This window comes from Syngnathoides biaculeatus, chromosome 8 (genome assembly GCF_019802595.1).
Source record: "Syngnathoides biaculeatus isolate LvHL_M chromosome 8, ASM1980259v1, whole genome shotgun sequence".
Lineage (NCBI taxonomy): Eukaryota > Metazoa > Chordata > Actinopteri > Syngnathiformes > Syngnathidae > Syngnathoides > Syngnathoides biaculeatus.
In genome coordinates this window covers 7,085,796-7,098,079 of record NC_084647.1, presented here as the reverse complement: position 1 = coordinate 7,098,079, position 12,284 = coordinate 7,085,796, and the positions used below count along the sequence as shown (strand labels likewise).

The 12,284-nt window shown below is 41.8% G+C and overlaps 1 protein-coding gene across 3 annotated transcripts in view; it reads left to right on the top strand.

Annotated features, from left to right (window-relative positions):
- The window catches only part of porb (P450 (cytochrome) oxidoreductase b), a 29,921-nt gene that overhangs the window by 2,361 nt on the left and 15,276 nt on the right, over positions 1-12,284 (top strand). For 2 of the 3 annotated variants that reach the window (XM_061828504.1, XM_061828505.1), the window contains one exon: positions 4,250-4,431. In XM_061828504.1, coding sequence (XP_061684488.1) covers positions 4,262-4,431 — 170 coding nt within the window. In that variant the 5' untranslated portion in view covers positions 4,250-4,261. Of the gene's footprint in view, positions 1-4,249; positions 4,432-11,000; positions 11,208-12,284 lie in introns of those variants that run through there. The other variant, XM_061828506.1, reaches the window with a different exon arrangement.

The following is a 12,284-nucleotide window of genomic DNA, read 5'->3' as shown; positions in this document are numbered from 1 at the left end:
CAAAGCTCGGGTTTAAGAAAGCAGGTTTAATTTTCTGCGAGTCACGTCGCTATGGCAACATGTACCAGGGTCCTTGGGATAGGAAATCAAAACATAAAACAGGCCACACACCAAATTATGCCTTAAATGGATTTTTGCAACACATTTAAATGATTTTGAACCAAGGAATTCAGATCCAAATCGAGAATATTAGACGTAGACAAAAGTGGTTAGTTGTACAGTCCTTGTACACTTTTCTGTAATGCGATATGAAGTAACACAAACCAAAAAGCCTCAAAAATACAAGTTAAAACAAAACAAATGTATTTGTAAATAAAGAATTGTGACAGTACAACACGTGTATAATGCCAAAATATTACATAGATGTGGTTTTGCGATTGGTTACCTGTTCCCAACAGAGGCTTAATGATTTCAATGACTCACTGTAAGTTGACACAACCTCTTGTTTAAATAAGTTGATAACAGAGAAGGAACACTTAGGAGTGCGCTTGTACACGGACGCACGCTTGCTCGGATACTCTCTGTCATGTCGCGTTTGTTGGGAAAGCAATAGTCGCGATATAGCGCTTGTTTATGGAAGTAAATATGTCACACCAGGATTTGAATTTGAAATGTAAAGTGATCACATTTTCAATCGTTGTATTTCACTGTAACTTTTCAATGTTAACAATTCAACCGGCTACAATTCGCTGTCTAAAATTGACCGTCTGTGCCACCAGCCAATCGCAGTTACGCTTTCTTAGTATGTGACGTCACGTGACGGAGAAAGCGTAACTGCGATTGGCTGGCTGTCCGGTTCTGACCTGAAGTAACCCTGCCTGGTGGCACAGACGGTGAATTTTGGACGGCGAATTGTAGCCAGTTGAATTTTTAACATTGAAAAGTTACACTGAAATACAACTATTGAAAGTGAGATCCCTTTACATTTCAAATTCATATCCCGTTTTTTGTGGCATTTCAAATTTCAAATCCTGGTGTCACATATTTACTTCTGTTCTAAATAAGACAGTCTTATTTTTGGGAAACTGGGCTACAGTAGACCTTGTAACCAGTCTTAATGCAACTTTAATTTGTCACTTAGTGTGCTGTGTCGAAGTATTATTGTAGTTTATTGGGTTTTATTTATTTAATCTCACTAGTGAAATTGTGGTACTATTGTTCCAGTGATCTCCAGTGGAACTTTTGTCTTTTTGCCGTCGCTGCTACCTTTTTATCCGACCGTCGGCAATACGTTTTGAAATTTTAATCTCCATTGCACCGTTACACATGTACACCAGCCCCCCATAGCGCGGCGGGCAGAGCATTGGTTTGGTAAACCAGGGGTCGTGAGTTCGTATCTCGCTGCTGGGGCCCCTACCCCCCGAGAGGGGTTGCGTCAGGAAGGGCATCCGGCGTAAAAACTGTGCCAAACAAATATGGGCGTTCCATCTGAGATGTCATGCTGCGGCCACCCTTAACAAGACAAGCCGAAAGAAACTTGTGTGGAATGGCAAATTTATAAATGCCCCTGTCTATGGAAGTTAATATGTGCCACCAGGATTTGAATTTGAAATGCTGCGGAAAACAGAATTTGAAATGTAAAGTGATCACATTTTCAAAAGTTGTATTTCAGTGTAACTTTTCAATGTTAACAATTCAACTGGCTACAATTCGCGATCTGAAATTCAACAGTCTGTGCCAACAGGCAGGGTTACTTCAGGTCAGAACCGAACAGCCAGCCGATCCAGTTGGGCTTTCTTTGTATGTGACGTCACGTGACCAAGAAAACGTAACAGCGATTGGCTGGCTGTTCTAGCTTCTATGGATAGTCTACGTGCACTAGCCCCGTGAAACACTAAGTATGTTGCTCGTAATCTAGTATCCTGTCGGGTTTCTGATTTCATTGGAGGGCGCATTGCTCATCCAACCCAGAACGCGGGTCGTGGCCCCTGCTCCTCTCCCCCCACCACCATTCACCATTTGAAGCTGCTCGTAGAACATCCCTGTTTTATATCGCGCAATATCGTAGAATCCCGATTTTCCTTTTTAAAACCGATTCCAAATCTGACTGATATGAATGGCGTTCCCATTCCTTTCAGCGACGAAAGATGCGTTTTGAGTAACGTGCGGTCACGGAACCAATAAATCTTGTATTTCAAGGGACCGCTGGAGCTGTGAATGGTTTATCTAGTACATGCTCTGCTTAGCCGGGGGTCAGGGTCAAGCTCACAAGTGGGCCCCTCCTTTTCTAGTCTGCAAGCCTGCACCGTACCGTCCAGTACGATTGCGTATGTAACTGGGAACAGTCTTCCAGAAACATCACGATAACTTATTTGCATATGTTCACCCATGGACTTGAAACTTGAGCTCAGAGCGCAAAGTCCTTTTGCACACTCTGTTTCAAAAAAATAAAAGAAATAAATAAAAAAGGCGCCGTTCTTGAAGCTGCACTAGAGATTCGTGTTGCTCTCCAGCCAATTGTCCAATAATGCCTGCACAAAAGCAGCCATTGTATGGAGAAAGTAAGAGCATTGGCCACATCTGTTAGTCATCATATTTCCCCATGCAGTTTAACTGGTTCTGTGCCACTGTCCTCCTCCGTTCACGTCTTCAGACCCTTTCCCCCTCGAAACTGCAGCCCCATTTTCCAACTCATCAGACCCATTGGGTCGTACTTCAGTTATACGCACTCAAACGAAAGTGTAAATAACAATAACTTTAATTCCAAAAATTTGGAGTAATGATTTTTTTTTTTTTTTTACGAAACAACATTCATGCTACCAAAAACGTTATACGGGGTGCCCGTGCCCCTTCGCGGTTCACTGGTCGCGGCCCCGCGGAGTCATGGACTTCCGGATTAGTTTTTTTAATTTATTGTATTTTCACGATCATAAAGGTGTTAAGGCCACATTAGACATGGCGCCTTAAAATGTGGTGCACCTTACATGCATCCCGAGTTCCAACATTTGGAAATGGTGTTGAAACTTGTCCAACAAAGTACACTTGCACACCACACACTGGTTACACTCTTAGCGTGTATGTAAGCTCCCATATGATGGCGCTCACCAGGCAGCGTTTCACATTTGTCAGCAGAAGAAGCTCACATTGTCCTGCCCAATGACGTAGAATAAAAACTAGACTGCGCGCAGGCCCCTTTCACGTGGTAATTCGGCTTTAGCTTACGGTCATGGCAAAACATTACTTTGGGTACGAGCTCACGTGAAAGTTGGCGTCTTTTGACATCCTTACAATTGTACATTGTGAAACATAATATCGAATTTAACCGGAATACGTTAGGTTTAGCTTTTTTTTGTTGAGCTGTTGGCTGTCAAAACCGTGCAGGCGGTCGCAAAGAAGTAACTTTTCACTGGTAAGTGTGTTTCATCTTAACGTTCATAATTATCCATCCATCCATTTTCTTTGCCGCTTATCCTCACGAGGGTCGCAAGGAATGCCGGAGCCAATCCCAGATGTCATCAGGCAGGAAGCGGGGTACACCCTGAACTGGTTGCCAGCCAATCGCAGGGAACATAGAGACAAACAGCCGCACTCACAATCACACTGAGGGGCAATTTAGAGTGTCCAATTGACGTCGCATGTTTTTGGGGTGTTGGAGGGAAACCGGAGTGCCCGCCCGGAGAGCATGCAAACTCCACATAAGTGGGGCTGGGATCGAATCCTCGACCTCAGGACTGTGAGGCCAACACTTTCCAGTTGAATCACCGTGCCGCCTGTTCCTCTTTCCTTTTGGGAATTATAATCTACACACAAAAATGTAATGGTTGCTTGCATAGATTTGTAACTACATAACTGCCACCCCCTTTACAATTAATTATTTTAGATTTATCGCATCGTTTTCCATAACAATGTGTGTATGTTTTACCATACCTTTTGCCCTGACCAGAAGTCAGAGCCTGTTGACCGTGGCGGAACCAATTATAGATGCAATGTGCAGTCCAGTTTTTAATTCTACGTCATTGGGTTGGTTACACTATTAGCATGGATGTCAGCTAGTTTTTTAGCGCGTATGTAAGCTCCCATATGATGGAATAGCATAGAATAGCATAACTATCAAATAATAAATCACTCCTGCAAATAATGGGGGAACATCGTATACACTATATCCAATGGAACAGAATATTTTTCTCCTTCTGAAATAAAATCATCGATTGACTCTTGGTTTGCATGGAATTTAGATAATCAGTTAGAATGACTTTGTTTTTAGAGATTGTTCAGAATCTGTTTATTTTTTTTTTTCTTCTATGTCTAGAGGACGGCAGACATGGACCCTGATAGCGCCACCCACACAGAGCCCATGGCTGACGAGGACGAGCCTCTTTTCAGCAACCTTGACCTCTTCCTCTTCTCCCTGATCGTTGGCCTTGTCATCTACTGGTTCATGACGCGCAAGAAGCCAGACCCCATCCCCGAGTTTAAGAAGCTTGAAACAACGTGAGTCTCTTCCACCTTTGTATTTTCAAACCGTCTGAGTGGAATATCATGAAGCGGTGTTACCTGGGGGAAAGAAAAGGTGTTCAAATGAACACGTTCTACACTTTTGGTCACGTTTCCTAACTTGTGATTTAGCATAATTTCCGGCCTACAAGCCGCGACGTTTTTTTTCCACACGCTTTCAACCCTGCGGTTTATGCAGTGATGCGGCTAATTTGTCCATTTTTTCTAACGGCCGCATGGGGGCAATCTAGAGGAAAAAGGTAAGAGTGAGACCGGTGGAATATATGTGCCGAGGAAGTGACTTTTACCGGTCCGGGTTTGTTAGCGCTCCGCTAGTTTGTTACTGCCGGGTCTCGGTGATTTTTACCGGTATGTTTTTTTTTTTTTTTTTTTTCACTGGCCCTGTTAGCGCGGCACTAGCACTAGCGTTAAACTCTCTGTGTACCTTATTTCTTTGTAAATATCCCGTGTTTCGACGTGGGTTTCAAAGCGGGCACTTGCGGCTTTTACACAGCTGCGGCTTTGTATGTATGTACCAAGTGGTATTTCCTTTACAAATGTACTGGGCAAGGCTTATAACCAGGTGCGCTCCGTAGGCCGGGAATTACGGTACTTGGGTTGTTCAAAATGTCATCCAAAAAGCCGTAATTGGTAGTTTGTTCACGCGTGGTTGATGATTTAACTGGTTATACAAAAATCCAAGAAATAGTACCACAACTGCTTCAACAGGGGAAATGAGAAAAACATTATCTTTGCAGATCTCCACATTTCTACATTGGAGGACTAATAAAGGGTCTTTAATTCAATCTAGTCAAATCAAATTTACAGAATTTACATGAACACGTGCATGTAAGAATTTTGTCCCCTGCATTTAATACATTTCAATATTGAACACATCAAACACACACTGGCGCAGGGGCCGACTTAAGCACCCACACTTCAAAAACTCAAGATTTTAGCGAGAATATTTCTTATTTTTAGTCAGAAATATTAAAAATAATCTTAAGATTCATGACCAAAAAAGTAAGTTTTTTTTTTTTCCAACATTTTCAACTGTTTTAAGCTAATATTTCCCCTGTAAACCAACCGCACAACCTGAACCCATCAACATGGATGAGCCAGGATGGTGAATTTGTTTGAAAGTGTTGCCAACTCAACATAATTGTATCCCAACTTAAAACATAATTAATTACCCCACCTGCCTTTTCCTAAAAATGTTCATACATTGGAAAATATTTATTTTCATTAAAAAAAGTTATGGATTGAGGGCTTAAACAATTTTATTTATTTTTACATAATTTGGGCTTCCAGCTGATAAAACCCATGAAATGGGCAATTTAAAAAAAATCTGAATACTGTGAAAAAATCAGCATTTACTACAGAAATTAGGTTCACATTAAATTATCGATAATACATGAAATCTGAAATTTTGAATAGAATTATGGGAATAAATGCTTTTCCGTATTTTATTTTATTTTTTTTGTAACGTGTAGTTTTCCCAGGTGGGCAAAAGAAAAAAATACTGCACCTTGATGTGCAGAACCTTTGTTCCAAAAGCCAACAATACTCAGTGAGGCATCTGGTGGACAAAGTAAATACAGACGCAACGCTGTGACGCGTGTGCAAAGTTTGCTACATTGCAAACGAAATATTTCTCCCGTAATAATTGAAAAGCCGCTATTTTCAGAGTTCCTGTAAATGTTTGACAGACAGGATGGCTTGCCTGCCACGATCCAACACCAGAGTGGAACTAAATCATAAATATATTAAAGGAAATCATAGACATTTCACTGTGCCACGACAATTTGTGTGACACCCCCCCCCCCTCCGTGAGCTTGACCCTACACCAGAGGTGTCAGATGTAAAGGCCGCGGGCCAGAACCAACGCTTTAGGGCCGGGGTCGGGAACCTTTTAGGCTGAGAGAGCCATAAATGGCAAATATTTTCAAATGTCATCCAATATTTTTAAAACTAAATACAAGTGTATTTGTATATTTTATGTAAGACCAACACTTTAAGAGTACAATAAGTCTCTAAATTCATATAAATAACATTATGCTGTTGCTAACCATTGATAACAAAAGTACTTCTTACCATTCATGTGACTTCTTTGTTGATGGCTTTGTCGTTCCTTTCATACGTCATTGAATTAAACTTCATGCAAGCCTTTCAGGCCACCATCCGTTATTCGTGAACATAGGTTGGTCTTAATGGTTTTGTTTTTTTTTAATGTGAGAGAATTTTCATATGCATGGGTAGAACCAAACATTGTCAGTGTGCGGTATGCGACGGGAAGTGCGTTCCAAGTTTTCGCAATCAGCTTGTCTGCAGGTTTTATTTTTTTTTTCATTTCGCCCCACTTATGTGCGCTCGTCAACAATACTTCCCGACAGAGGCATGTCCTTATGTAAAAAAAATAAATAAATTCCGGTGGTGGGCGGCGCATAAGCACGCTGTCATTATAAACCACATTGATAGGCTGAGTAAGGACTGCAACATTTGTAATCGTGAATGTACCCCTTTAAGAGTCGAGGGGGGCGGTGCAAGGTAAACTAGGAAGAAGAGGCCATGTGGTAGGTCTTTGTTGGAGAAAGTTACATGTGCTGCCAAAATGTTTAAAAAAAAAAAAAAAAAAAATGTCATGCTGATTTACACATTCAGAAGATTCGACAAAATCGATTAATCGCTCACTTCTTTTTTTTGGATCAGTTGTTCAATTAGTAAAATATAGAGATTTCAAATTGGCAGTGCAGAAAGGTGCACCAACTTGTTGCTGCATGGACATCCCAGATTTATTGAAGTAATAAATTGATTTAAAAAAAAAAAACCCAACCAAATATTGAGTTTATATAGCTTTACCACATAGGCCATAGAGAAACACACACAGATGTTCTTGTCGCAACCTTTACACAGACTTATTTTGAAACCATTTTTATTTTGACATAAGCAGTGAAGAACCAAAACTGTAGGAACTTTTTTTAGTTGACGGAAGAAAAAAAGATTTCGTAATCCATGTACACAGTAAGAAATGTAATGCGCTGTATTTCCTGCAGATGTACACACGAATTTGATGCATGCTAATGAATGACCAATGCGTACTTACACTCTTACAGGTTCATTATTTGTGTTTTTTATGACTAGCTTTTGAGCTAATTTTTTTTAATTCATTATGTAAATTTAAAATGATTTCTTACATACGTTTATTTATATATAAAAGGTACTTACACTATATAGAACCACTTTGATCTGTTCGTGGCATATGCAGGTGAAAACATTGTTCAGATTGCACTCATTTTTGTGAAAATTTAGATGGCTCGTGTGATTTGAAACAACATTTTTAAGAAGATAAATCAAGATATGTCACTACTGTAATCCCTCATACTTCGCGAATCACCTATCGCTTATACAGTGCATCATGGATTTCCGGACCCCCCAAAAAAGGCCGGATTGCTACGTACTAATGCACAGTCCCTGGATGAAGCAAAAAAACAAAATATATATATTAAAAAAAAAAAAAAAAAAACGCCAATTACCCCTACTTCGCCGTTTTTCACTTTTCACGGTGGGTCTGCTACCAATTAACTGTGAAAAACGAGGGTTTACTGTATTCTGAACTAACACAAAACCTTTAATTGTTTAGGCAATATTTGATCTAAAACGCTGAGATTTTTCCCTGTCAAGCAAGAAAAATGTAAATGAAAAATAAGCTATAGTAAAACTACTACTACTATTCACTCCTCCAAGGATTTTTAGAGCTTGAAGTCGACGGATGACGTGATGTTTTTGTTTTTTGTCATTAACTAATAGAAGTCTCTTACAAAGCAACATCTGGGGTCGGGGGTGGTGGGTTGTATTGCCGGAAACAAGCTGCGGCGTGGGAATAATTTACCAAAAATGAAATCAATCTTCAAATATAACATAAGCGAATGTGCGGCAGTCATCTGAAGAGGCATCCGCTGATGGTAGCTGACGAGCGGCCGAAATCCTCACATCGGCTCTGAATTAGCGACTTCGCCAAACGGCCTCCTCTTACAGAGAAAAGACGGCAGCAGATCACCAGTTTGCTGCCATCTTTTCACCGAGCACATGAGTAACATTTGGCAATGAATGTCTGGGGTCTTTTCTGATGTGGTGAACGCCACTGACGCAACGCAGATATTTATAAGACTTCTAAGACGATGTCGCAGTACTGTACTCAAAACATCAATGAGGTCATCGACTCAACTTTGATCCCATTTGTCTTGACTTATAAAAAAGTGAAGTCGTGTAACCTCGAGAGGAGTGTGTTGTATTGACAAATGTGTGTGCCTGGAAGTTCCTTTGCGTTACATTGATGCCTCGGTTCTCGACCACAATCCGTTCCAGAAAACGGTTCGAGAAGCGATTTGTTCTAAAACCGAATCGTGTTTCCCGTTACAATGAATGGAAAAAGAAGTAATGTGTTCAAAGCCTAAAAAATTTGGCTTTTTAAAGCATTTTTTTTTAGCTTTTCCTGATAATGAACTGCATATTAGAAATACATGTATAGTTTAAATAATTTATATAATAAAATAATTTAAGAAATAGTTATTTTTGCTTAGAATGTATGCTTTAGTAGTAGAGTACGCTAGGCTGGGAGCCCATTGGCGTATCTGTAGTGACTCGGCCCCCAGCCTTGTAAACTTTTTTTTTTTTATTATTATTATTATTAACAAAAGTGCAGAATAACTTTAAACAAGCAACTTGTCTTCTTTGGAGCCATGATTGGGGGTTTATACAGTAGTCCTCGGTAAGAAGAAAAACAGTGACTACCGAGACACGTCTGTACAGAGGTTGCGTTATACAGAATAACAAAAGTGCGCTAGTTGCGCCGCGCGCGTTTGTCATTTCTGTTTTTTTTTTTCGGCGGCGTGGGAATTCACAACGAAGCGCGTCCTGGGTCAGCTGGTCTGGCCGCGGGCAATATGTTATTTCCGGGTTTTGTCGGCGGCGTTCGAGTACCGATTTTCGTTGGAAAACGGGAACAAAAAAAAAAATCTTGAAATTTTTGTTCGAAAACAGGGATGTTCCAGAACCGAGTTTTTACTGTATAACCAAATGTAGCTGAACATTCCATCCCTATCTTATCCTTGTTGTCTACGTATTGTAGCCATAATATCTTCTGAGCAGCCTGCACCGAGACGTGTGCCATCGTGGGTGCAGTCTTACAGCTACGTCCCAATAAATTCCATCTCTGTGATAGTTGACACATTTTTCTTTGCCCATCAAACATTTCTGTAGTGCCAAAGCACAATCGTAAAGTTAATTCGTTTAGATGTTGACTGAACTGAGTTTTATCAAAATTGATTCTGTTTTCACTTCATGGTGGACATCATTACCTGATCCTGAAATGCTTCTAGCGCCCAACCCCGTTTTGTGTCAAAGCTCTCAATCCGTCGTTCCTTCCCCAAGTCCCAGAAGTGGAGGGATGGAGCCTTGGTTTGTTTCCACTGAACTCTAATGGAACTGACGACATTTATAGACCCTCCCCAACCACAACACAAATTATTTAACCACCCGAAACTATGCTCTCTCTCTCTCTCTCTCTCTCTCTCTCTCTCCTCTCTCTCTCTCTCTGACTTGGTTGAGGTTTCGTCTCTGAAAGAACTGTTGACTTTGTCAGCTCTTGACTTTGTGCGCGAGCGCTAATCACCAGAAGAACGGCTTGACCATCAGGAAGCATTTTGTTCCTTTAGTCTATCTGCGGACTGGGCGGGGATTCAGGAAAGGAGCGTGAAATGACACAAGCGCAAAAGACGGTGCGCCCTCCCGTTTAAAAGCGCGGTGATTAGCCGACTGTTTTGAAGGAGGCGTACTCTCCGTGTATTTCCTGCGCTTTTGTTTTTGGCCCTGAACTCGTGAGAAGGTTACGAGCCAAGGCTTGTTTTTTTTGTTGTTGTTGTTGTTGTTGTTGTTGTGGCGTCCCCAAAAGGTGGAAGTTGAGGTAAAAGACAATCGAGGCTTTCTTCACCCTTTTACTTTTCCTCCCAATCTTTCTTCTCTCCCCCTGCTTTTGCTTTTGTGTATGTGCGTCAGATGAGCTCCTCTTCCACTGGGCCTTGTCACAAATGGAATCCTTTTATGATAAATGAGGTTACCATAGCGATGGCATTCCCCTCTCTCCTCCAGTGATGTGGGGGCAGGGGACAAAAACCTACCATTCAGCGCTTTCACCCTCTTTAGTGGTCCACAGAGGAGTGGCTTTGGTTAGTTGACTAGCCAAATCCTTAGAATGAGTCTTGTAGACTTTTTCGTGCTTAACACCTTTCAGCCGGAGAGGAAAAGGGGGCGGACCCGAAGGGGGGTGGGGGGGGGGGGGGGCTTTTCAGCCCCAGAGTGTTTCAGTGTGTGCTGGTGTGAGTCAAAATTGTGGGTCTGCAGCTCTGCTACATTTAAGGGGAAAGTCAGTTTCCCACCATTGTGTCCCGACAGTGACGGGGCTTCAACGCGCTTGTGAAAAACAGACTGGATTCAGGGGGGAGCGGGGGGGGGGCAGCACAGGAAGAGGCTGAGTTCAGATAACGCCGGAGCCTCTTGAGGTGAAAGAAGACCACCCTTTGCAGAGCTTTTTTTTAAGGGTCTTTCAAGGCTGCTGACTGCGGAGCGTTGACATCCCGCTATTGAGACGGAGTGTGGCAGTTCACGGCGTGGCGTTGCCTAGCCAGCGGCGATAGTGGCTGCGCGGAGCTACGGGGGCTACATGCCATGGGCTGTGTTTTCTCCCTGCCGGAAGACAGGAGAGATGCTGCCGACAGGTCTGTAACCTGCTTGGTTTCTTCACTATTGGAGATGCACGTTCTGAGTTTCGGGCTCACGGCGGACTTTTAAGAGCGCTTTAAATGAAAGTCTTGGAAGTGAATTGTTCATGTATTGGTTGTAAAAGGGGCTCAGTGTTTACAGAAAGTTGTATGAAATGATAACTGTTTTTTAAACCACTAATTGTAATGTTCTGTCAGCACCAGTAAGGAGTCACTGGGGAGAAACTTTCTTACACAATCCTGACACTGCCATCCTACATGGGACAATGATCTTGTTTTTTTTTTTTACTGGAAAAACAATCAACTTGCTCTCCGTGGTTTCTTGAAAGCGCACTGCTGCACGAAAACTTTGGTTTTGATATGGTTGGTTACATTTGTGAGACCATCTGATGATGTTCTCGAGGCTCTCCATTGGATCGGACAGGAACGGTTGCGCTTGAGGGCAAACGTCAACTTTTAGATTTTTCCATCTGGCGCCATCTTCGCTCCAAAGTACAAGTGTTAACCACAGGAGCCCGTTTTATGGCGTGTTCGGCATCAAATTCTCATGCCTGAATTCGAGTTGGTTTCTCAAGTTTAAAGTCATCTGGCTGAGCTGTGTTGCACGGAGAAAGGAGCAGTGCATGATAGTTTTACATATCCTACAGACCGTAAGGGAGAAGAAGTATCGCAGGAGACGAACAGTGACACAAATAACCTACACATTTTTTGTAGTACCACAATCCCAAGGGAGACTTTTAGCTCAGGAAAGGATGTGAACGGGAGAGGAGAGCAATCCTCAACGATTGTATTTGACAATGTTGTTGGCACAGACTTCATGAAGGCTGAATTCCATCAAATAATGGACTGTACATGGATTACCGTGGTACCTCCACATAAGACTGCAAACTGTACTCTTGGCGCTTGCGATACAATGTTTGCCATTGAGCTCACTTGTAGTTTCAGTAATTGGTTCCAGAGACCAAATTGTTGTCATCAAAAAATGTTTGTGCACAAAATAGAGACAGAATATAGTTCTTAAAAACTATTTAAAACGTTCAACTTTAATGACAAATGTGGAGGGCTAATAAACAT